The sequence below is a fragment of the Cricetulus griseus genome, chromosome 7 (assembly GCF_003668045.3).
Source record: "Cricetulus griseus strain 17A/GY chromosome 7, alternate assembly CriGri-PICRH-1.0, whole genome shotgun sequence".
Lineage (NCBI taxonomy): Eukaryota > Metazoa > Chordata > Mammalia > Rodentia > Cricetidae > Cricetulus > Cricetulus griseus.
In genome coordinates, this window is record NC_048600.1 from 91,269,022 (window position 1) to 91,294,851 (window position 25,830).

The following is a 25,830-nucleotide window of genomic DNA, read 5'->3' on the forward strand; positions in this document are numbered from 1 at the left end:
GAACCACTGTCAAAGCCTTCTCACGCCGCTGTATGCTTGGTATCCACCGGGCCTGGCCCGAGGAAGAAAGCACTCTTGGCAATTTAAGGATAAAATGCCTACCTCACATGGGTGTCTCCCTTTACAATTTTCAGAACACCCCCCCATACATTATCACATTTGCACTGCGCTCCCACTGTGCCAACAATATGAATAACAGTGCCACACGGCTCAGAATGCATATTTTAAGTGATATTCACTTCATCTAATTTCGTGATGGTATGACAGAACAATCCAGACCATTCTTGAGATTTGATCTGGGAAGAGAGAGATCCAAAGCAATAGCCATTTTGGAGCTAACAAGGATGCTAGATCTGTTTAGAAGGAATTTTACAGAGAAATTGAGTTTTCTTCGGTGTATGCGCCTGCGATGGGTCACATCCACAAGGGAGATCCCAGAAAGGCTGTGTGCTTTGTGATTGAGGTTGGTGGCACAAATCTCCCAGTAGAATACTTATATGTGCAGATAGAATTTGCTTTTGATATCAAAAGTCAGCTATGACAGTTTTATCAAAAAAATTTTTTTAAAGGATATTAAGTTTTGACACCGTTCAGGCAAATTATATTTGAGGTGACTTAAGAGTCAAAGAGTTTCCACATTTTAATAAATTTTTATATGTTTTGTGCCACATTTATGATCTGACTAGATTAGGAGAAGAAGCAAATGCATTTGGGGAAGAGAGGGCGCTAAGGGATTTCAAAGAGGAATAAAATGAAAAGGGGGGTTAAAAAAGAGGACGGTGCTGTGGGAAAGATGTAGCAAGCAGCTTTTTGAAACCCTAAGTCTTTGAAAGACAGGTCAACGACCCACAGCCAGACAAATAAAATCGTGTGTGATGAAATAGGTCCAATGTCTCATTTAAACCCGGGGACCTGGCATCAACTGCTGGTTGGCACCCTTGCTGGAGGGCGGAGTCTGCTCCCTGGGGACTACTATATGATTGAGAGCAAGTCAAGTATCCCTGGTGGGTGGCACTCTCTGGAAAGTTTTGTGGCAAGGTCTTGTGATGTGCCTCCATGGACCATGGCTCTTCTAGGGGGCATGCCTTCCTAGTGGACACATACTCAGCCATCAGGAGGCATTAGGGCTCACAAGGACCTAGTGAAATAAACCCAGAGAGCAGCGAGGCAGCTCGGGGCTGGAGATGTAGCTCAGGGTTCAACACTTGTCTCTAGTCTTGTGCAATACCTTGGGTTCCATCCCCAGAATGGAAGAAGGAAAGGAGGGAGGGTTAGAGTGGGAGAGGAAGAGAGGAATGGATTTATAGCTGTTAATGGGTTCTTAACAGTTACAAGCACACACAACAACTGACCCTGGTAGGGAATGCCTTTAATCGCAACACTCTGGGAAAGAGGGGCAGATGGATCTTCCTGAGTTTGAGGCTAGCCTGGTCTATTTCCCAGGCCAGATAGAGCCATAACATGAAAAGAAAAAAGCACACATGAGAACTCAAGTCAGTAAATAAATGGGAGCCAGGGACACAGCTCTGATGGTAAAGAACATGCGTGAGGCCTTGGCTTCTCTTCCCAGCAATGCATGTTGCATGTGTGAGGGAGGTGTCAAGGGTGCAGTGCCTGTAATCCCAGGCACTAGGGCTAGTCTGCAGCACAGCCAAACACATACACCCCTTCCCTGCTCCCCCGCCCCCATCTGTGTGTGTGTGTGTGTGTGTGTGTGTGTGTGTGTGTGTGTGTGTGTGTGTGTGTGGTAAGGTATCTGTAATGTTAACATGAAATGTGAATGTGATTTTTTGAAAGTCAGTACAGGTGTGCGCACTAACGCCAAAGAAGGCCCCTCCACTGTCCCGTGTGGTTGACTGGATGATAGTTTCTTTCTTAGCTCCTCTGTTTAGATATCAGGGCTGGGGGCCGGGGGGGGGGGGGAGCGGCTAAGCCATGTGGCAAAGCTGCTTTGGTACTGCTTGGCTCCTTGCTCAGGGAATGCTGCCCTTAAAGCAGCAGGCATCTGCTGGCAGGCCTGAGAGTAGAAGCTGGAAAAGAAACAGATTGGAAAGTGGAAGGATGGGAAGAAGAGAATTCAAACGTGACTCTCCCAGCAGCCCAGAGCCCTGCAGGTGATGGGTTTGGGTAAGGACATTCATCCCTATTGATAAAAGAGGTGAAATGCAGAAGGTCGAATGTCTATCTCTAAAGAGACGTTTCTCACTGGCCCAACTTTGTACTGGCTGATAGATTTGTGCATCTAATGTCTGTTTCCACCTGGGAAGGTTTATCCTCTTAAGGAAAAGGAAAAAGCGTTGTTATTGAATCAAGTGACCAGGGAGTTTCTCCAAGGAAACTTGAAGGTTTGGGTGTAGAAGGGGCCGCAAGGGAGGGGGGTTCAGGCATACCAGAAGGTCTGGGAAGGACAGTGGGTCCCCCAGGGCCCGAGTGCAATTTCCATGTCCCTCCCCACCCCCACCCCTGGCTCCCCAGTAGACATCAGCTACAAATCTCAGCTTGTTGGGAACAGATGGCCTTGGCTGACGAATAAGCCACCGCAGGCTGCTCCACCTGTTCTGGAGCTGGAATAATCAGCTCGAGACAAACATCGATGCTGAAATAACTCAAGGCAGCGGGTGATGCACAGGCACGGATTCCAACACTCTCTCAAGCAGACCCTCCCCCTCCCCCTCCCTCCAACCCTCCCCTTTCCCCAGCCCTCCCCCTTCTTCAGCCCCCCGGAGGCCATCAGGGAAAGTAATGGAGCAGAGATGATTGAGACCCAAATGGAGCAAGAGAGGCCCCAGGAGCTAGCAGTGCCAAGCAAGGCTGGGTGGAGGCCAGGGTTGAGTTCTGTGACAGGGAGGCTCTCCCGATTGGGTGAGAAATTGTGGCTCGCGGGGGGGGGGGGGGGGGCGGCTTGGAGAAGGTGCGAATGGTGAATGGTCCGAGCACCGGTAGCCTGGCAAGGCTGAGGACACTCGACAGGTCCCGGACACTTAAGGATCTGAGATTTGTTTCATTAAAGGAGTGCTATGCAGGGTTGAAGAGATGGCTCAACTATTAATGGTTAGGCTCACAACCAAAAATATAAGGAGTGCAATGCAAGTAGGACCTAGCTAGAAAGTGGCTCCCAGCACACAGCAACAGCCACAGTGCTTCTTCCGAGGCGGGTGGGTGCCTGGCGCGCATTCCCCTCACCTCACTGATGAAGTCATCTGGGCTACTGTGCCCTGCCTGGCTGAGGCAGATGAGGCCAGGCAAGAGTGGCAGACAGTCAGTCGGAGGTCAGGGTTCTTAGAGAGCAGGTTGAGAGAGGACAATGCTTCAGGCAGTGGCTTTCTGGTCCACAGAACATAGACAGGGGTTCAAAGCAGCTTCTCAACCTGTGAGTCATGACCCTGTGTGAGCCAAAGAACCCTTTCAGAGGGGCCAAATATCAGATTTCCCATATATCAGATATTTACGTTAAGATTCCTAACAGTAGCAAAATTACAGTTATGATGTAGCAACGAAAATAATTTTATGTTTGGGGGAGTCACCACAACATGAGGAAATGTGTTAAAGGGTCACAGCATTAGGAAGGTTGAGAACCGTTGACCTAGAGGCCGGTGGGCACAAGAAGTCTGATGGAGACTCTGCAGCTCTGGTTAGAGTTCTAAAGTCCAAGGTTTGTGCTCGTGTAGCCTGAGGCCTCGGTCATTAGGGGACAGGGCCCTCCTTTGTCATGTAGAAGCCCTGCTCTCAGAGGTGCTCTGGGTCCCTGGTCTCCTAGATCCTGGTTCCGCTGAGTGTCAAAAGCTGCAGCCATTTCTGTTTGTGAACAAAATGTAAAAAGAGTAATAAAATGGCCAGGAGGTGGTGGTGCATGTGTTTAATCCCAGCATTTGGGGAAGCAGAGACAGGTGGATCTCCGTGAGTTCAAGGCCAAGGCCATTCCAAAGCTACACAGAGAAACCCTGTCTCAAAAAACAAAACAAACAAAAAAAGTAATAAAATAATCCCTTTGTTACCCTTAGCATCACAACAGGGAATTCACCCACCCACTTGGCCCACCAGTTGATGGCAGATCTGAAGATGCTTCAGGAAATTGACCCCCCACAAAGAAAAGAAAATGGCTATTTAAAAAGGCATAATCACAATACTCTCATCACACCCAAAAACTGATCAATAGTTTTTAATTATCACACATCTAGTCAGTATTTAAATTTCCCTAGTGCTATTACATAGCTTTTATTTTACATGTATTTATACAAGTATTTAATATAAAACAGATGCACAGCCCTGTAATCCCAAGCACTCAGGAGGCTGAGGCAGGAAAATCACAAGTTCAAGGCCAGCCTAGACAATTTAGTCTGTCTCAAAAATAAAAAGGGAATAGGGGCTGGGGAGATGACTCAGTGGGTAAAACTCTTGCTTTGTTGTCCTGAGGACCTGGGTTCAGATCCCCAGAGCCCATGTAAAAGCTGGACTGGGTAGCATGTCTGCAGTCTCAGTGCTCTGACAAGATGGGAGAATCCAAGGAGGCCCTCTGGCCAGTGAGCCTGGAGTACTACACAGTGGTGAACAAGGTGGAAGGTAAGGACAGATAGCCAAGGCCTTCTGATTTCTACACATGGTAAGCTTGCACCCACATTCACTCACATGCAAACACATGTACAAAAAGATAAAATACTAAGAGGCAGAGATACAGCTAGCTCTATTGTGTATAATTTGACTGGCATGTGCAGGACCCTGAATTCAGTCCCTAGTATTAAAAGGGTGTGAGTGGTTTGCTCAAAACAAGATTTGAGAACTTAAAAAAGAAGACTATGTTCATGGCTTTCTCTCTCAGGGATTCTGATTTAACTGGCTTTGGGTGTGGCCCCAGCATCATACTGGTTTTCATGTGTAACCAGGTTTGAAAGATGCCCTGTCTTCCCAGTTCTTGGAGGTCCCTGCAAGAGCCTCTTATCTAGGCTGTTAAATACATCTCCCAGGCTTCAGCCAGCAGACTAGGCAGCTCGCAGGGCTGCCGGCATGAACCTGCTAGCCAAGAGGGTACACATCTGCTCCAGGCGCCTCTCTTGTGGTATGCTGGGCAGGGTGTTCCTTTCCCTCCAAATTCACACACCATGCGTGCTTGCTCCCATCTCTTTCTCCCCTAATATGCCCAGTGCTTGTTCTTGCCTTGCAAGGATAACAGATTATTTTTTTTTATCCTTTTCTGTGCAAATAGCAAAATTCCTGCCTCAGGAAAAAGTGAGAACTTCCCCGGGGGCTGTACTCATTTAGCTGTTCAAGAGGCTGCGTGGTGCAGAGATGGTGCTGAACTAGGGCCTGCTGGGAGCTTGGCAGCAGACCTAAGAAAAGTGAGGGGTTTGAGTAGGAACTGAACCCAGTACATTTCAGGGAATCTAAGAAATGGCTCTGTCTTTGGCCCAGGATCAAGTTAAAGAAGTATATTCTTGGCTATAGCTACCCTGTCTTTGCTTGGAGCTGGTCTCGAACTTGCCTTCTTGTGGTTGCTTCTACATTCCCGATCCCACCCCTCCACTCTTCTTGCCGATTGGATCCATTTCTCTCCTGTGTCCCCCACTCCACAGCTCACTGGATGTTGGTGAAACAAATCTAGTCTAAAATAATGAGCAATCAGCTACCCTGATGCTCGGGGCAGGCTGGGCAGGGCTGAGGGAAGGGGTAGAGAGCTGAATCATTTATAAAGCTTAATAAAGATGCAGATGAGCGGTGCTGAGTAGGAACCCCAGAGCTGGGCTTATTCATTATTCAAAGTTATGTAAATGCCACTGGGCAGGCATGCTAGAATCCTGCCCCTTGGCCCTCCCCCTCCCCCACCCCGTCCCAGCAGACAGTTCCAACCCTCCTTGAGTAGACCCTCCTACACCCAGCAACCCATCTCCAATCTTGCAGGGTAATAGGGATCCTAGCTAGCAGTCTTCCAGAGGGATTTTCACAGGCCCTGGCCTTCAGGTGAGCCTCTCCAGACCCAAGGAGAAGGTCTTCTCCATGCCTATGAAACCTACAGAAAGTGCTCAGACAGTGCTCATGTCCATGTCTTAATACTTCACATTTCTGCCTAAGGGGATAGATTTCCTGAAGTCTAATCTAAATCCCTCTTGCTGCATAGAATGTCCAACACAGAAATATCCACATTCTCTTTAATTGCTCTCCTCGTGGAGCGAGATGCAGGCCTGCCTAGAGTCATTTTCCAGCTTGTGTCTTCAAGGCCAGCTCTTCTGTTTGCCTTGTTTTGGCCCCTTCCAGGTTGGATTCACATCCCTTAAGCTCTCAAGCCTGTTCAGGAATATCAAACTTTGCCGAAAGTTGAACCAGGCCTGACCTTCAGATCCCTGAGCTCCTGTGGCCTGTCCTCCTCGCTGCACCAGTCTTTCCCACCAAGACCTCATTTGTCAACTTGGTGAGGCTGAGGGATGAAGAATTGGGTCAGAGTGGGGAGCGGCATCGATCGCCTCGGCTCCCCCCCTTTCCTGGCCTGGCGCTCGCTCTTTCCTCTGCAGCCTCAGTCTATTTTTAGCCAGCCTCTGTTTTCCATAGTCTGGTTGGCAACCACTCTGGCCTCTTTCTCTTCATTGCCCTTATCTCTCCCTTGCAGCCTGTGCAGACCCCAGCTGCCCCTCCTGAGGACTCTTACAGCCTCCCAATTGCTTTGGATTTTCTTCCATCTTGAAGATATGTAGGGGCTGCCCGCAAGGGGATGCCTGGCTGTGCTCAGGCGAAAGGGAGGCAGTGAGATAATGCTGTGTTGCACAAATCCTTCAACTATTACAGAGGCCTTCACGTCATCTTCCAACCCCTTCTACAGTGACTTCTGCTTCTCTGTGCTCCCAGACTTCTCCCTGTCACCTCTCCTGTGACCCCATCCAACTGTAACTAAGAAAAGCTCTTTCCTCCCACCCATGCACACTGGGCCTGGGCCTCTGGCTTTGTGTGTACCATGCTCCTGCAGGCCCTGCTTCCCTCTTTGGTCTGCAGGTTGCCAGTCTCTCCTTACCTGAGCCCTGTTTCAGCCCGTTCTTTGCTAGCCTGGGCCCACACACCCTTTGGCTACTGCTCTGTAGCTCTCCAGTTGTAGCTTCCATATGGACTCTCTTGTAAAGGCCTAAGACTGCTCGGGCAGGGTTGGGTAGCCTCCCCCACTTGTCCTTTCTCAGCCTCTGCAAGACATTGGTCTCCCCTTTTGGCTGTCACTGACAAGCTGAATAAAGCTGGATATTTTGGAAGGGGAACTGCAGCTGGCTGGGGGAGGAGGATAGTGCATCAGAGAGGCAGAGGAAACAGAAGGCAGGCGGTGGGCCACGGAGCAGAGGGATGTTCCTTAGACGGCTCTCGCCAGCTTTGTCAGCATGAGAGTTGCTGAGCTCCTAGGCAGGATGCTGGCCATTCTAAGCATCTGGTCTATCTGACTCCCTCCCCCCACGTGTTATACTGTAACACAGTCCCTTGCTTTGTGGCTCATTCCTTTTATTTTATTTTTCAAACAGAATCACATGGGCCTCAAGTTCATCCTTTTTTTGTTTTGTTTTGTTTTGTTTTGTTTTTGTTTTTGAGACAGGGTTTTTCTGTGGCTTTGGAGGCTGACCTGGAACTAGTTCTTGTAGACCAGGCTGGTCTCGAACTCACAGAGATCCTCTTGCCTCTGCCTCCCGAGTGCTGGGATTAAAGGCCTTCACCACCACCGCCCAGCAAGTTCATCCTTATATAGCTGAGCATGACCTTGAACTTCTGGTCCTCCTGTCTCCGCCATCTAAGTGCTGAGATTATAGGTGAGCACCATGCCTGGTTTACGTGCTGCTGGGGATCTGAACCTGGGGCTTCATGCACACTAGGCAGATACTCTACCAATTGAGCCACATCCCCCAGCTCTTCATACCGTTCTTTAATAGACGGCCAATGCACGGCTCACCCCTAATGGCCTCAGTAAGTCTACTGTTGACCAATCATGGGAAGCCTCAGCTTCTCCCAGAGTTTCTTGTCCTTCCCTAGTCTGATGTCCCCCAAAAGATTATATGTTATAATTTACATGTGTTATAATATACATGTATGCTCTGAGCTGGAGGCCAGCCTGGTCTACAGAGTGAGTTCCAGGACAGCCAGGGCTGCACAGAGAAACAGTGTCTCAAAAAAAATTTTTTTCATTTACATGCATGTATTGCTTACATGTCTCCACCCTGCTACCACCAGCTCCATAAAGGCACGAATTTTTAAAAATCATGGTAGAATACATGCAACATTTAATGTCTTAGCTATTTTAGATGCGTAGTTAGCTCAGTGACATTAAACACATTCACGCTGCTGTGTGACCAACTTCCAGAACTTTTTTCATCCTCTAAAACTAAGGCTCTGAATCCATAAACAAAGCAGTTTCCTCTTCCTTCTCTCAGCCCCTGGGAAGACACATTCTCTCTCTCCCTTTGTGAATTTCACCGCTGGACTCACACAAGGGCATCTGCACAGCGTTGGCCCTTCTGTCTCTTCACTTATTTCACTTAACATGTTCTCATTTCAGCCATGAAGGAGTATATGTCAGGGTCCTCTTTTTCCTTTTCCAGACCTAGTACTACCCCATGCACAGACTACGTTTTTGTTCATCCATTCATGTGTTAATGGACATCTGGGCTGTTTCTGCCTCTTGGCCATTGTGAATAATGATGCCATATAATCATGGGTGTATAAATAGCCTTTTGTGACCCTACTTTCAAATCTTTAGGAGATATTCCCAGAAGTGGAACTGCCAGATCATAAACTACTTCTCTTTCTGATTTTTTGAGGCCCTTGTGCCGGCTAGGTTTATGTCAACTTGACACAAGCTAGAGTCATTTGGGAAGAAGAACTGAGAAAATTCCTCCATAAGAGCAGGCTGCAGGCAAGTCTGCAGGGCATTTTCTTAATTAGTGATTGATGGGGGAGGGACCAGCCCATTGTGAGTGGTGCTACCCCTGGACTGGTGGCCCTGGGTGCTATAAGCAAGCAAGCTAAGCAAGCCAGGAAGAGCAAGCCAGGAAGCAGTACTTGGCCTGCATCAGCTCCAGACTCCAGGTTCCTGCCTGGTTTGAGTTCCTGCCCTGGCTTCCTTCAGCACTGGAGTGTGACTTAAGAGTTTTAAGCTGGAATAAACCCTTTCCTCCCCAAGTTGTTCATGGTCATGGTGCTTTATCACAACTACAGAGACCCTAACTAACTAAGACAGGCCCACTCTGCTGTTTTAGAACAGGGATTTCCATCTGTGTGTTTACTGATTGTCTTGGTTCCTTTTTCTGTTGCTGTGACAAATATCCTGGGGAAAAAGGCAATTTAGGGAAGAAAGGGATTTATTTGGCTTACAATTCTAGATTACAGCCCATTATTATAGGGAGGTCAAGGCAGAAACTTAAAATTTTATCACATCTATAGTCAAGAGCAGAGAGAGAATAAAAGTATGTACCCTTGCTTGCCTGCCCAATACTCAGCTAGCCTTCCGTACCCTAATGGAGAGTGGAGGCCTCTGCCTAGGGAATGGTGATGTTCACAGTGGGCTGGGTCTTTCCATGTCACTAATCAAGGTAATCCTTCAGACATGCCCACAGGTCAATCTAGGGAACTCCTCATCAGGATTCTCTTCCCAGATGACTGTGGATGGTTTTCAGGAGACAATTAAAACTCACCAGCACACTGATGCATCCACACAACACCTGACGCATAACAAAAACTAAGTCAATATTTAAATATCAAATGAGTAAGGGATAATATTTGATCTTTATACACCTCCATATAGTTGGTCAGTATTATTATTGCCATTTTATAGAGACTGAGTTTCTGAGAACCACCTGAAATTGCCCCAAAAGCAGACTTGACACGGGGCTGACAGGATGAGCTGGCTTTTGGAACTCACTGGAGAAATCAGAAAGCTATCGCACATGTCTGGGCCTTTAAGGACTGAGGTAAGTAGAGTAATTTTCTTTGTGGTATATTTCTTTGTGAATATATCATTTCTATTGTTCACTTTCCCTGTCATTTCCTTCTGCCATAGCCACCCCTCGTTGTCCCAGCTTCTCTCTCCCCAGAACATGTAAGATCCTGTTCTCCAGGGTGGAGCTGGCCCTCTCTGGAGGTCCCCTGCCCCTGGCTTTTGGGTACCATCTAAGCACGTCAACCTTGCATCATCCCTGTTCACACCCCTCACCCCTCCACCCACCCAGGGGTAGTTACAAGCCACATTCTCTTCCAAAGCAATTAGTGCAAGGAGGCCAGCCGCCTCGGTGCTAATGCTGTTTCATTAAGTGGGAGCAATCCTAATGATAATAAAATGGCACATTTAACATTCAAACATTGAACGGGGTTTCTAAGCGAGTGTGTCTCTGGCTTTCTTTCTGGTATAACAGTTCCGTCTTCATAAGGACCTGACAATACACCTTAATGAGAGTGTGGGGAACAGAGCATCTTTACAGGCCCAGAGAGAAGATGAGGATGAGACAAAGCAGCAGACAGAAGGGCACAGTGAGTCGACGGGATGGAGACTCTGTGGATTCCTGGGGTAACAGACTCTGTGATACTAATTTAGATCATTAGAGCCGATAAGAAATAGAATTACATAGGAAATAAAGACTTCCTCAGACATTGTGCAATGTAGCTTTTTAATTTTTTCAGCAATATTTTTTTCCTGGCAAATGTTTATTTATTAGAGGTGAGATTTTATGTGAATTGGTGATGGCAACTGGCTCAAACTCTCAGCAAAGAAATCCCAAAGACTCTAGCAGTTTATAAAAGATAATCATTTTTAGCCGGGTGGTGGTGGCACATGGCTTTAATCCCAGCACTCGGGAGGCAAAGGCAGGTGGATTTCTCTGAGTTCAAGGCCAGCTAGTCTACAGAGTGAGCTCTAGGACAGCCAGAGCTACACACAGAGAAACCCTGTCTTGAAAAATAAAAAATAAAAAATCATTTTTACATCACCTAGGCAGATTTAGTCAGACCATGCTCAAGTTTATCCATTGTCCCAGCAAAAAGAAATTTAAGGATCCCCTTAGTCTATTGAGCTATCTTGAGCCCCTCCCCCATTGAGACCTCCATCTTTAAGCTCCTTGCTGTTTTGTGAGGGTGAGTCTCTGGCTGACTTTCTGGGGATGGGAAAAGAGATGGACTCAGGAGAGTGACTGGGAACAGAGGATCAATTATTTGGTGTTTACAGGAGATTCCATAGAAGCAGAAGGACAGGAGACATGCCATGGCTACTTCCTTCTCCTAGACGTCTTCCCCATGAGGGTTCTCCTCCCCAGGAGAGAGTCAGCTGTGGTCAAAGGTGGGCTTTGCTCAGTGTAGAGAAGCGGCTCATTCGAAATGGTGCCAAGTCATAGGATGGTGCTACTTTCATGCTTAGCTCATAGAGGATCTTCCCCACAACAGGGGCCAACTTGAATCCATGCCCTGGGAGAAGAATGAGCCATGTACCTTCAAGTACAGATTCTGGGCTCTAGAGAACTTCCCTCCACACCCAGACAGCACTACCTCTCCTCTCGATCTCATCCCAAAGCTAGAAATTGCCTCCTGCCACAAGTGCCACCTTTTTTGGCTGCCCACCCTCCTTATACACCCAGTGTCCAGACCTCAGTTAATGCATGCAAGATCTGCTTCGGTAGGTCTGCTTGCAGGCTCCCCGCCCCCATCCTCAAGCTCACCAGAGAATCCAGCACCGATGACAATGTTGTCATACTTCGGGTGGCAATCAAGAATGAAGTGCTTATCAGGCGTATTCTAGAAAGAAAGTCATGCCTGTGTCCCCTGAGGAAAGGAAGGGGTAGGAACTACAGGCTCTGGTAGGAGGGAACTGGCCTGGGACTCTTTCAAAAGAGAGCTGGATGGGGCTGAGGTCTGCACCCAACTTGCCCCCACCCCCACTAAACATACTGGTTCTTCAGACACAGTAGGTAGTCATCTTTGTGAACTAACTTTAGCCAAGATGCCTCAGGCCCGACGGCATCTGTCTCTTCTCTTTGTCCCCAAGGCCTGCTCAACTGGGAGCATCTTGCCAAGAACTGTTTTAGAGCTCTTCTGGGAAATATAGGGAAGGACTGCCAGGCAAAAGCCTCGCCGCCTAATAAAAAGGAATATGAATAATCTCTAACAGGCTCCTCTCTTATTGAGGTGAACCAATCCACAGGAATTAGCTGGCTAGTTTAAAGTCACATGATGGGTCAGAGAGGTCAAATGGAGTGAGGCCTGGCCAACTGTGGGTCTGTCTGTCTCCTTCCCTACTCTGTGACTTGGAACAGCCAGCTTACTGTGTACATGCAGCGCTCCATGATGTCTGGCTCGGGCCGAAGGCCTGGTAAGTGATCTCTGACAAAGTGGCGTAGAATCTGAACATCTTGGATGTCTGAGAAGGTTGTGGGGCAGTCCCGCTCCTCTGGGTCCACACTGTCACCATGGTGATAGCAGACCTATGCCCCCATTGGAATAGCACGGGCTGTAAAGCTGGCCTTCTGAACATACCAGCTAGTGAGGGGTGGGTTTGGACGCAGAGTGTCTCTGCCCATCATCCCAATCCCAGCAGGTGCTATGTGTTAGCACCTGAAGTTGCCTAGTGCTCATCTCCAGCCCTACCCTGTCTTTATAAGGACAAGGTGCCCTAGGCCTCAGGGCAGGAGTGGGACATACCATATTATGCTGTAAATGGCCAATAGTGAAGCAGACTCCAGGAGGGTCCCACAGAAGTATGTTAGAATATGAATTAGGTATGAATTCCCAGAATTGCACGGGCACCTAGCAGTATAGTCGCCTTCTTAGCCTTTTTGCTTACCTTCATCAGCCCTGGGTACTCTGATGCTGGAAGTCCGTAGATGTGGTGGGGGGCCAGGTCCAGACTCAGAATACACGGGAAAGCCTGTGATACGCTATAGCTCCCAGGCACCTTCTCTCGATAGTAACACACGTTAATCCTAAGGGTCTTGATGCAGGAGGAAGTAGGAGATAAAGAGGGCAGTCATGGAGCTCTATAGACAACAACAGCAGATTCTGGTAGGGTCCTGTGGTCCTTTCATATTCAACCTGCTTGACCTAATTCTTGTGTCACGTACTTACAATATACATTACGTTGCACAAAGGTCTCCAAGCCTATCTTGTCTCTATTCTTGGTTTTCTCCCACAGCAGCTCCGAAGTCGTCTTTCACTATCTTTTCAGGAATTTGATACACTTCATATTTATTCAGTGCACTATAAGTCTGGCCATCTCCTGGAGGCTCTATACACACCTGATAAATTAGTTTACCAATAGCCTTTTGAGGTAACTGTTATTTCCCACCCTGGTAAACCCGACACTTAATGAGGTGAACTAATTTGTCCAGTGTTGACCACTAGGAAGTGGCAGGTCCAAGGCTAAGTCAAGCCTGGCTGGCTCCAAGGTTTCTTCTCTTAGCTATTGATTCTCCAGCTTCCAGCTTGCCCTACCTGGAGAGGCAACTCAATTCCCAGGGGACGGAGAATCTGGTTGGTCCAGGGACCAGCAGTGATGACCAAGCTGTTGGCTTGATAGCTCTTCAAGGTGGTTTTCACTGTGACAGGTAGGCCAGGTCTTATCTCCACTACCTTCTCTCCATCACACACCGTGCCTCCTAGCTGGCAAATTACATGCTGAAAGGGCAGGCCCAAGAAAGATGAATTAATTAGTTGTGCATGTGGTTCACCCTGGGAGACCAAGAGCCCCTCACTGAGGGCAGACAAGATTGTGGAATCTTAGGATGGGCGACGGTGGCGCACGCCTTTAATCCCAGAGCTAAGGAGGCAGAAGCAGGTGGGTCAGTATGAGTTTGAGGCCAGCCTGGTCTACAGAGTGAGTTCCAGGATAGTCAGGGTGATTATACAGAGAAACCCTGGAGAGAGAGGTGGGAGCGAGGGAAGGAGAGAGAGAGAGAGAGAGAGAGAGAGAGAGAGAGAGAGAGAGAGAGGAAGAAAAAGAGAGAGAGATTGACGAGCGCGCCAGGGGCTTCCTGATGGGGCCATGATGCCCAGAGAAGGGAGCTGTATTTCCCTGGGTCTGCACAACCTTACCTGGAGGGCTCTGAGAGCCTTGTCTGCATAGAGGACACCTCCAGTCTTGTCCAACAGCCCCACTTCTCCCCTGGTGAACTGAATGTTCGGGAAGCGTTGCTTTAAATCCTCTGATGAAAGGCACCCATGGTCAATCCCCTGCCTGGACAGAGTGGCCTGGATTGTCTTTAATTCTGGATTGTCCTTCATCCCCAGCAACAAGAGCTCAGTCTGCCTGTTCCAAAAGAAAAGGCCAGCGGGGTGAAGAATCTGTCATGACCCTGGCCACCTATCCTCATTCCTCAGTAAGGAACCCGCGTCTACAGCGTTACGGCTTGACCTGACATGCAGAGCACACGAGAAGCCATAGATTCCATCTGGGAGTCCGGCATGCCCCAGCTGGTTTTCAGACCATCTCTAAGCCCTCCTTTGACACTCACAGTTGGCTTGCTTGTCCCTCCATCCTGCTCTTGACAGCAGAGGTCCTCCATCCCCACAACCTTTACGACACCTTGGAAATGCAGGTGAAATGCGTTTTCCACCCTTCCTCCTGTTCCCTCTTTGCAGAACCCTCCGTGCTATCCTGTCACCCTTCCTTTCCCATTTCTTACTTTCCCTTCCTCTTTATTTTTCAAAGTTTTATTTTTAAGTTTTTAAAATTTTGCATGTGTGTGTGCACATGAGTGTAAGGGCCCACAGAGGCTAGAGGTATCCGACCCCCCAGGAGCTGGGGTTACAGGCAGCTGTGAATCACCCGGCTCGGTTGCTGAGAATGGAACTCAGGTCCTCTGGAAGAGCAGTGTGCATTCTTAACATCCCAACCATCTCTCTAGCTCCCACCCCGCCTACCTGTCTTCTTATCATATACTGCCTTGTCCTTCTTGTGTGTTTGTCTGCCCTCATTATTTCTTCACTGTGGCTTATTTCATGGAAAAGGAGATCTGGTTCTGCTACTAATCTGGGTGTCACCTTGATGTGACCTTGACCAGATGACTCACTACTCCAAGTCCCAAATTCCTCCTCTGAAACCCAGGACATTGAATGGAAGTGGCACTGGCTGTTTTGTGGTTGTCACGATGTCTGGGGTTGCTGCTCAACATTCAGGGGATGCCACCCCTGAAGCGCTCCAGAAGATCACCGCAAGGATCACCGCAAGGCCTGCGGCACTTTCACACACAAGCAGAGACACTGGTTGGTGCACAGCGCGCCAACAATGAACTCAGAGAGTCTGGTCTGAATCTCACTAGACTTCTCCCGTCCTTCTCACCCTGTGAAGGAGACAGTCAGCCGTTTCCTTTGACGATTCCCGACTCTCTGCCACAACAGACCAGAAGTCCCTTTGGGGGAGGGGCTGTCTAAACAAAGGAAAGGTGCCTCAGGCCCCTGGGACTGCTCCTATGTTCCCTCTTGGCTTCAGCAGCCCCGCACAGCAGCAGCCTGCTGCATCCCCCAGGTACTGCCTACAAAGCTCGTAATAGCCTATAATGGAGTCTCATGGATATTACATGCTTCCAAATCCCACATTATCTGGTTGTGGGGATTAAAGAGGAGACTGGGAGGGGGTAGGGATGCAGTGGGCCTGGGGGCCGGTGTCAGTACACAGAGCCGCGCAGCACGCCCAATCCATTCGCCATGGCCCCCGCCTACCCAGCATTCGTGGTGAGATAGCGACGCCAGCTCTGCCTCTTCAAAGCTCGGTGTAGACTCGATGAGACAGAATCCCCAGCCAGGAGCTAGTCTCTTTTCTGTAGCCTCCCCAAAGAACTTCATTTTAGTTCTTAGGTCATGAAAACTTGCCTACTCAACTTCTTGGTCAACAAGATAATTAAGAAGCCACCCCAAAGGTTGGGAGTGGGGGTGGTGGTGGCTTAGTGGAGAGCGCTTGCTTAGCACGCACAAATCCATGGTCCCATTCCATCATATTCAAAAATAAAAGTACCCAGTGTTTTGTAGTTAGGTTACGATGCTGGAGATGGAACCCAGGGATTCCTGCTCCCTAGGCAAATACCTCACCAAGCCACACCCCCTTGTCTCAGATGTGTGTTTTTGTTTTGGCTTGTTTGAGAAAGGGACTTACAATGTATCCTAGACTGGCCTTAACCTGTGGAGATGTTTCTGCCCTCATCTTCCCAAATGTTGGACTTCAGGCTTGTACCACTATGCCTAGCCAGGTGTTCTTGAACCTTTTTACCTGATGGGAAAGATGCGGCTTGCTGCTCACCTAAGCCGATAAAATGTCTGCTCTCTAGTCCACAAAGACCACAGAGTGACTTAGTCCCTGCCGGCAATATAGCAGCCTTGGCCTCTCACGTGCTCTTCCCTTCTTCCATCTCGCCTTACTTTCTACCTTCCTTCTTTCCTTGAAACAGAACTCTATTTACAGAGACATATTATATTGTAGGGGAAAATGAACTTGTGCCAACACAACGGGCAAACCTGTCGGATTATGAAATGCTGAGTGATGTTCTAATTCCCAAGCCGTCCTATGGTGGATGAAGCCAGAGCTCCCCAACCCTAGGAGTAATCAGTGAGCTGATTCTGCGGTGAATGTAATTGTGCCGATTGTAATCATTTTGCTCCAGCTCTCTGCCCCTGTGGCATTTATTTCTTAGCCCAGATATTGATCTAACAGTGGGAAATTTTCTATCTGAATCTGTGATGCTAGACCCTCCCCAAGTCCGAAGATGTGTTTGGGAAATTCTCATTTTTCGTGGATCACAGCTGAGCTATTTGGCCTGAGGGAAACCGTGCACTGTTGGAGAAATGCCTTGGATTGGAGAGAGATTTTTGACCATTATGAGCAAATCGGAAATAAATGTAAAACACTGCCTGGAAATGCAAAGGCCTGTCATTACGGGAGATAGGTGAGAGGCTCCTGTGGGAAATGCTTGGAGAATTGGAAATCAGTCAATCAAAACCAGGATCGGAGACTGGGCCTTTCCCCAAGTATGAAGACAGATGACTTCCACAGGCAGAGTGAAAATCATTTAAGTGCTTATTTTCTTAATGGTTTTTCCTAGATTCCCAATAAATAGACTACTCATTCTGCATCAATTTCTTACGTCTGTGCTTAGGGCGATTAGGGCCCCGCCTCCTTTTTTTTTTTTTTTTTCTCAGACACAAGCTACAAAGTTTGAGAAGAAAAATGAAAGGGACAAAGGCCTTATATAAAGGGGAGGGGGAGGGCTAGTCTAGAAAGGATGGTCTAAAATCCTAGGGTTACCAGGGAACCCTAGCAAGTTTGCAACTCCCACCTCCCAGAATGCCCATCTCATGAATCTAGAGCCCTTGGTATGAACTACACCTTCCTTATGGCCCACTTTGCTCCAGCACTGAGAAAAGGCCATTGAAAATTCCTCTGGAGGGCCTCCTTGACACCTCTGTGGCCCAGGAACTATAGGGAGCTAGTGATCTATCAAGACTCTCCAGCAGTTACTAAAATAGGGCAAGGGGGTCAGGAGGGAGGAAAGAGCAGGGAGGCGCCTCAAGGGGCAGACAGCTCTCCTTGAATCTTCCTTCCATTTTCCATCATGGGCTCTGGCTGCCTTTCTTTTGCTCCAGTTCAAAGTGCCAGGTGAACCAGCTTTCAGCATCACCTTGGGGAAGGGCCTTGGTAATGGCTGCTGTCTTTGTTGGTTTGGGAACAGCTCTCTGTGTTTCATCTTCTGCTCAGTGGGCCGAAGTGGAATTGGTTAACAAAGATTGCTCCAGGGAGGGGATGTGGCTGACAAGCCAGACACTTTGCAGGCACAGGAAGCAGCAGCTGCGGAGGGGGCCACCAGGTTCTGCCAGCAGCTGTACTGCCTACGGCTGTGATCTTGTCTGATATTGTCAGTGAAGCAGGGGCAGCTTGGGTCAGGAGCTGGATAGTAGGACTCAAAGGGAGAAGGCGGGGCCTCAGAGCCTGGCTTTTCTGTGTGTACCAGCATCCCGGCTGTACACATCACAAAGGACTCAGGCCTTATGATCCGACACATGTCATTGTCTGCTCCCAGAATATATGCAAATATCCAGAGCCCACCCGAGTATCATATGATCTGTCACAGGAAGCAGAACAGAAGAATTGGGCAACCTCCTCCACTACTAGCTCGGAAAGGTTTTTGTGGTTTTTTAAATCATCATCAGATGACATTAAATACACTCATTTCTATCATTTATCTTATGGTATTATACCGGTGTGTCTAGAAGGAGCCAGAGAGAAGCAAGAACGACAAAGATGATGAAATCATTTAGAAAATCAAAATTAAGAGCAAAGCTAAGGCAATTTGGATGGCATTCAGCCCAAAGGTGGAGAAGTATATTCAGATACCATTCAGAGTGGGAAGGATCTGTATTACATCCTACACAGTAAAAGAATAATTAAAAAAAAGAAACCTAGGACATGTGAGTACATTAGGGTAGCCATGAGAAAGGACTTGCTAATGATGGAATAATAGCAACAGCAATAATAATACTTAGCGCTCTCGTAAGCTTTGCAGGTTTTATAAGCACATTCACATTACTCTTCATTTTTCTTAATTGGAGCTCTGAGACATCTGAATATTCTTTTCATACCAGTTATGGTATTCCCTTTAAAATGCATAGATGCAAGGTTTTTAACCTGGAATTCCTTAGCCCTGAATTTGTTTGGAGACAGGCATGGGCAACATAACCAGTTCGGATCAAATCTAGCTTCATGTCCACTTACTCCACAAGTTAAGATGATTTCTATATTTTATAAGTGGTTGATTTTTAAAAATCTAAAGCAGAATTCCATTGCAAGACACACAAATCCTGAGCCAAATCCTGAGCAGGGTGGTGCCCATGCCCAGAAGAACTCCAGAGACTAACACAGGGAGGGAGACCTCAAATTTGAAGTCAGCCTGGGCTCCTTAGTGAGTCTGGGGCCAGCTACAAAATAAAACCTTGTCTCCAAAAGGAGTGTATGTAGAGAGATGGCTCAGTGGCTAAGAACACTGGCTGCTCTTGCTGAAGACCCAGGTTCAGTTCCCAGCACCCATGTGATAACTAACAACTGTATATAACTCCAGTTCTTAGGGATATGACATCCTCTTTTGGCCTTCCTGGGCACCAGGCACATGGATGATGCACATACACACATGAAGACAAAACACTCATCTGCATAAAAAATTGAAAATAGGGTAGGAGAGATGACTCAACTGTTAGGAGCACTCGTTACTCTTACAGAAGATCTGGGTTCAATTCCTTGCACCCACATGGTGCCTCCCAACTATCTGTAAATCCATTTCCAAGGATCAAATTCCCTCTTCTTATGCCTCCAAGGGTAGCTGGCATATATCAGTTACACAGACATATATGCAGGCAAAACACTCAAACACATAAAATAAAAAGAAATAATTCTTTTTTTTTTTTTTTCCATTTGGTTTTTGGAGCTCGGTCCTGCTCAGTAGACCAGGCTGGCTTCGAACTCACAGAGATCTGACTGTCTTTGCTTCCCAAGTGCTGGGAATAAAGGTAATGTGCCACCACCTCCTAGCTAAGAAATAAATCTTTTAAAAAAATTTAAAATAAACCTTTAAAAACCACAAAGAAATATCATGAAACTCAAATTTCAGTGTCTTGAAATAAAATTTTTTTTTAGAAATAAAGTTTTATTGGAACACATCCAGGTTCATTTATTTGGATCTTTGGCTGCTTTCACACTACAATAGCAGACTGAATATTTGCAAAAGAGACCATATGGCCAGGGAAGCCTAACATACTTACTGTGTGGCTTACAGAAGAAGTTTGCTGACCCCTGCTACAAACCGAGAGTGCAGTAATTCAGTGATTCACAGTAATATGCTATGACTACTACACAGTTGACATTGGTACGTGCCTGCAGTCCCTAATACCTCAATACCTTGGTGGAACCTGGGGCTTTGAGGCCAGCCTGGGTAACACAAAGAGACCCTGTCCTTAAAACAACAGAAGAGGAGGAAGAGAAAGAGGAGGAGGAGGAGGGGGAGGAGGAGGAGGAGAGAGAGAGAGACGACCCTAATCCTCAGCAGCTCTGTGGAGCGAACGAAGTGAGCTGTACATGCCTGGGACCAAAAGCGTTTCTTATCTCTTTAGACTTTGATACATGGATGCTGGGGCCCACAAACGCTGGTCCTTAAGTCTGTGCAGCAAACTCTTTTAACCACTGTACCATTCCTCCTGTCTCTGTCTCCCAAGTGCTGGGATACCATTATGCCCCAGTATCATGGGGGTGCTGGGGACCAAACCCAGGGCCTCAAGCAAGCTAGGCAAGCACTCTACCAACTGAGCTACATCCCCAGTTCCTGTTGCATCCCTTTTGTTTCCTTTTGTTCTTCCTCCTCTATAGCCCAACAGACTCAAGAGAGGAGGGAAAAACCACCAGGCACTGTGTGGAGTATTTTCCAGGGTCTCGTACAACCTTCACAATTCCTTATGAGAGAGGTACAAAGACCCCCCCAACACACACACACACACACACACACACACACACACACACACACACACACACACCACATAGGTGGTAGGAGTTGAGGCAGGAAGTCAAACTCAAACTGTGACTCCAGACAGCTCATGATTGTCTGTCTGTCAACATTTTGCTGGACAGACTTGTACCCTTCTAAGCCTCAGGCACATCTCCTACCTCAAAATACTCAGTAGTCACAGTCAACTGCTGGAGAAGGGTCTCTCTGCCAGGCCACTCCTCAGAAAGACATTCTCCTTTATTTGGGTGCTGGGTGTATTTGCTGTCTCTGACTAAATCCTTAATTAGCTGCCCTGGCTGTATTTGCATAATGGATTTCACTTTGTTCTTAAGTTAATGGTGTTTTTGTAACAGAACAGTAACCTCTTGGTTCACAGCCATTAAAATAACCGCCACCCTGTGGGGTAGAGCCAGGGTTATGTAAAGGGAGTTCAGTTAAGAGTCCAGAGGAGTAAAAGGAGATGTCGGAGTGGTTTCTGCTTCCTTCCTTAGGAGTGTCTGAAGGGTCAGTGAGGGAGGAGCCCTCAAGTTTGGAGAGAACAACAGGGCAACAGGACATTGCGACTGGGTCAGTTCCTGGCAAACCATCTGGCCCTCCGAACACCCTCATTTTGCTTCCAGGAGACAATATATCAATAAAATGCACTTATGGATTGTTATGGGGAGAGGACCTAGCATAAAAAGATAGGATACTAGTGGGCAGGAGAGTGACACAGAGGTTAAGAGTACTGGTTGCACCGGGCAGTGTTGGCGCAGTCTTTAATCCCAGCACTTGGGAGGCAGAGGCGGGCAGATCTCTGAGTTTGAGGTCAGCCTGGTCTACAGAGTGAGTTCCAGGACAGCCAAGGACTACACAGAGAAACCCTGTCTCAAAAAACAAACAAACAAACAAAAAAAGTACTTTTTGCTTTTGCAGAGGATCTGGTACCCACACTATAGCTCACAACATCTGTAATTCCAATTCCAAGGTCTGATACCCTCTTTTGACTTCCCTGGGCATCAGGAACCAGGCACATATGTAGGCAAAACATTCACACACTAAAATATGCGTAAGTAACTTTTTAAAATAGGACATGAGTAAGAACAATAGCTGGCTCTTCCATTCTGACCCAGGCCCTATAACACGGCTCCAGAAGGCTCCGTGCAGGCCTGCCCTGCTCGAGATATCTGCCCACAGAGGTTCTTCGAGTTTTCAGAACACAGCATGTTCTACTTTGGGCACAGAGTCTAAAGCAGGCATGGAACCCAGAGCTGGTCGGGACCAGCAGGGTTGGTGGAGAGGCAATGGCAGTGAGCAGAAGGCTTCCACACGACTGGCCCCTCCCTCCTAGGGTTGTGTCCCTCCAGTTGCATGTCAAGTTCACACCTTACAGTGTGGAGGGGTGGATCCCCTTACATTCAAGGTCTTCCTCCCTTGCCCACCTGTGCAATTGGGCTCCAGTCTCATGCTCCAGCTGGGCCCACGTCTGATAGCATTCATCCATCATCCTGGTGTAGAAGTCCTCTGGATAAGCCTTTCTGATTATGCGGCTCTGTCCATGTGAGCTTCCTCGGGAATGCGGAAGAAAGAACTAGAAGCAGGGGACAAGAGACATTGGAAGCCACGGCCCTTTGTTCAGCCCTCCCTTTGCCTTTAGACGCCATCTCATCTTTCCAATGGTTCCTTTTTTTCTGATCCTGGGGATTGAACCTCTGGCCTTGCACACACTAGGCAAGTGCTGTGCAGCTGAACCCTAACCCTGGCCCTCTTTTTTACTTTTTATTTTGAAACATGGTCTTGTTACATAGCATAGGCAGGCCTTAAACTTGCAATCCTCCTGCATCTGCTTCCTGAGTACCTGGGATTTTAGACCCCCATTACCAGGCCTAGCTATTTTCAAATATTTTCAGACAATCCTTCCAGTGACTCCCTGCAGCCCACTTACTGGCCAGGCAATCTGGTCAGAAGCTTCTTAGCAGCACTGAGTGAGTTCTCCCTTTTGCAAACAACCCTCGCAGCCACCCGTCCCTTTTTTAGTAACCTTCCATCTCCGACTGCACTCGCATCTCAGTTAGACTCCTAAGAAAAGCAGAATTAGAAGGAACCTTCCAGATGATGCCAATCTAAACCCTTGGTTTTCCAGATCAGAAAAAGGATGCCATCTCACCGAGTCTTCAGGTTACTCAGAATACAGGAACTACCTTGGGACTGGGGAGGGGTGAGGATGTGTGTGAAAAAATTAGAGTTTCCGAAGGGATGTTAACAGGAATCTCTTGGGCTTTGGGCAAACGGATAGAGAAATTGGAGACAATTTCTAACTATTCCAGGAAGAGTAAGTGGAAACCAGCTTGGAAAGCTGCAGGCAGAATGGAAAAGGAGAAGCCACTGAAGTAGAAAACTCCATGTGATGAACAGTGTAGGCCCCGCCCCTAAGGGGGTCCTGCAGGTTCCCAGTGCCATCCTCATTTGCAGTAGTCCTGTGACCACCTTTCCTTTAAGGAAAAGAAGACCTGAGTCTTAGTTCCTGTGAATCAATCAAAGAGGCTACTATTACCCGAAGGCAGCAGAATCGACAGAGGCTCTGCTAGGCTCTGGAAGGAGAAGCAGGGGAAATGCAGTCAAGAGCCTTCCTCCTTTGCTTCTAGGCAAAATGGTCTTTTATTTAAGGTTACTCAGAGCAGAACTGAACTGATTCTTTTTCTGGACTGGATCAATGGTTTAGGTAGCAAAAAATGAAGAGAGGTGAGGCACTTCTTAATCCAGGGCAAGAACTGAGAGGCAGTAATAAGAATATACCAAGAAACTCCACATGGCCTTGAGGGTGTGACTTTTCTTTGAATTGTCAAGGTTCACATGAAGTAGCTAAGCTATGAACTGCACAGAATTGGTGACATTGGGGCCTTTGGCTTCACCCATAGCCCAAGTTCCAGAAAGCCCTCCCCAGGTGAGGAAAGAGGAAGGAACAGTCTTGTACAGCAGAAGGAGAGAAGGGACATTGTACCTGCTCCAGCAGGAGGACCTTCTTCGAGTGTTTGGCCAGGTGGTATGCAGTGAAGCAGCCTTGGATGCCTGCTCCGATCACAATAGCATCCCAGAGACCTTTCTGAGCAGTCATGATATCCGCTTAGCCCTCCAGCCACAAAGCCCATGGGGACAAAGCAAACAAAGGCACCTCCCAGGCCAGAGGAGGAGGAGGAAGGCAAAGTTCAGCTTGGCCAAAGTTCCCACAATCCCCGGGTGCCTGTGTCCTTGTCTTTCTTTCCCTCCCAAAAGCCTGGCACAGGGCTCAGCCTCCGCCTCCCCTGCAGAGCAGAGCTGGGTAGACTGATTTGTGAGGTTTAGCCCAGCTCAGCTGCCAGCCTCACCCTTGCATCCCTCTAGCTTGCTATTCTTGGCTCAATTATTGTCATGCAAATGGGCTCCTTCCTATGCCACCTTCCTGTCTCATTATGATCTTTGTCTCAGGACTTCGGCCCTGGAATTTCAATGCCTCTTAGACCAAGCTGGGCACCGGGACTGCTGCCTCCCGCTGCTGGCTTTGCTCTCTGCAGCTTCATTTCCTCTAGAGATCTACAGGCCAGCTAAGAATTTGGCAGGATGCCCAGGGTCTGGCCCTCCTCCCTGGTAGGTGGTGAGGTCAGGGGGTAGATGCAGGGGCCAATTGGGAGGGCAGTATTGTGATTATGAAATCATTCTCAGTGTGTTTTACTTTCATGTTGAAAAAGGAGAATAAATATGGGGGGGGCAGGAAGGACAGTGAGGAGGAACCTTGTCCTCAGGCACACAGAGAACCAAGAGCCAGCCTAGCACACATAGGGCCCATGTGTGGAGAAGCCTTCTGTGCCAGGCAGCAGGCTCAATGGGTATTGTTACAGACACTGGGGACAGAGCCAGGGTTGGCAGGTCCTGATTCTTATACAATTTGGAGGTCCATTTTAATAAAAGGAGAAGGGGACTGAAGGCATAGCTCAGTGGTAGAGTACTGTGATTGGCATGCTTGAGGTCCCAGGTTCAATCCCCAGCACTAAAAATAAAAGAGGGAAAAAAGAAAGGAAAAAAATTAGTCATGCAAAATTAGATGGCAGGACTCAGGAGAGCTGCTCAATGAGGGAGCCCCATGGTTGAAGTTTTATTAGCTTCCTGGTAAATTTGCCTCTGAATACATTATCTCATTAAATTCTCATTTTTTTGTGTATTTTTGTCCTCATTTTTGGCAGATTGAAGATAGCCTCAAGTTCTTTGTCAGTCTTCCCACCACATGCTTGCCTGATAGAGCTTGGTGACTGCCACACACCTCCTGGCTTGGGCCTTCAGGCGACTTCCTCTCCTGGCCTTGGAGAACTCATTCTTAGACCTTGAACTATCATGTTAGAAGTTCAGCCACGCTGTGAGGGACAGCAGATGAAGAAGCCCCAGGATGACACAGAGAGATGCACATAAGAGAAAAGCCATCTTGGGCCTCATACCCAGACCAACTAAACACCATTGAGTGACCAAGGCAGAACCATATAACCCAGCATCATTGATATGAGATGCATCCATATTCCTTGATTTTATGAGGTAAAATAAAATGCTTGTTTTTAAACACTGACTTTTCAAAATGACTGTTTATATAGTCATAATTCAAACACCACTACACAGCCAAAGATGGCAGGGTCTGCCCAAAGCCCCATATCCAGTATATCTAGATGCTGAGACATGAACCCAGGTCTGTCCGCTCCAAAATTCATTGGTTCATGCTGTTTTACTTCTTTTTTGGATACAGGATCTCATATATTGCTTAACTGGCCTTCAATCTTCTTTGCAGCAGCAGGTGATCTTGAACTTCTGAATCTTCTTCCTCTGCCTCCTGGGAGTGTAGACCTATCATTCTATTTGGTTTAAAATGGTGCTATGGGCCCTGCAGTGGTGGCACATGCCTTTAATCTCAGCACTCAGGAGGCAGAGGCAGGCAACTCTCTGAGTTCAAGGCCAGCCTGGTCTACAGAGTGAGTTTCTAGACAGCCAGAACTACAAAGAGAAACCCTGTCTCAAAAAAATAAAACATTGTATTGGGGATCAAACCCAGGGTTTCAGGGACCCTAGGCAAGTAAGGACTCAGTTGAGTCACACACCTGGCCTCAGACACTTCCCATCCATTGCAATACTGTAGTGACAATTCATTAGAGGTTATAGTCAAATTTCTGATTTCAATATTTTGCTGTTTTTCTGCTGGCCATACAATAAAGAGAGGAACTAGTGATGTGTGATGCAAATATGACTACCATGTTACAAGGGAGTTGCTTCACCTCAGCACAATGGCTGACTGAGGCCCCCAGCGACACTTGTGATCCATAGACAGCCCTCAGAATAGCAACTGGCTGTCTTCTGGCCAGCCCTTTCTTTC

General features: G+C 47.7%; 1 protein-coding gene across 1 annotated transcript; it reads right to left on the reverse strand.

The window, feature by feature from the left end:
- Positions 1-10,600: 10,600 nt before the first annotated feature.
- Pipox (pipecolic acid and sarcosine oxidase) lies at positions 10,601-24,030 on the reverse strand. The gene is made up of 8 exons (XM_027426627.2): positions 23,446-24,030; positions 21,887-22,035; positions 14,023-14,236; positions 13,423-13,605; positions 12,776-12,922; positions 12,258-12,416; positions 11,655-11,730; positions 10,601-11,403 (listed from the first exon to the last, which is right to left on the reverse strand). The coding sequence occupies exons 1-8, from the start codon at positions 23,557-23,559 to the stop codon at positions 11,273-11,275; spliced, it is 1,173 nt and encodes a 390-aa protein (XP_027282428.1). The 5' UTR covers positions 23,560-24,030; the 3' UTR covers positions 10,601-11,272.
- Between the last annotated feature and the right edge of the window lie 1,800 nt (positions 24,031-25,830).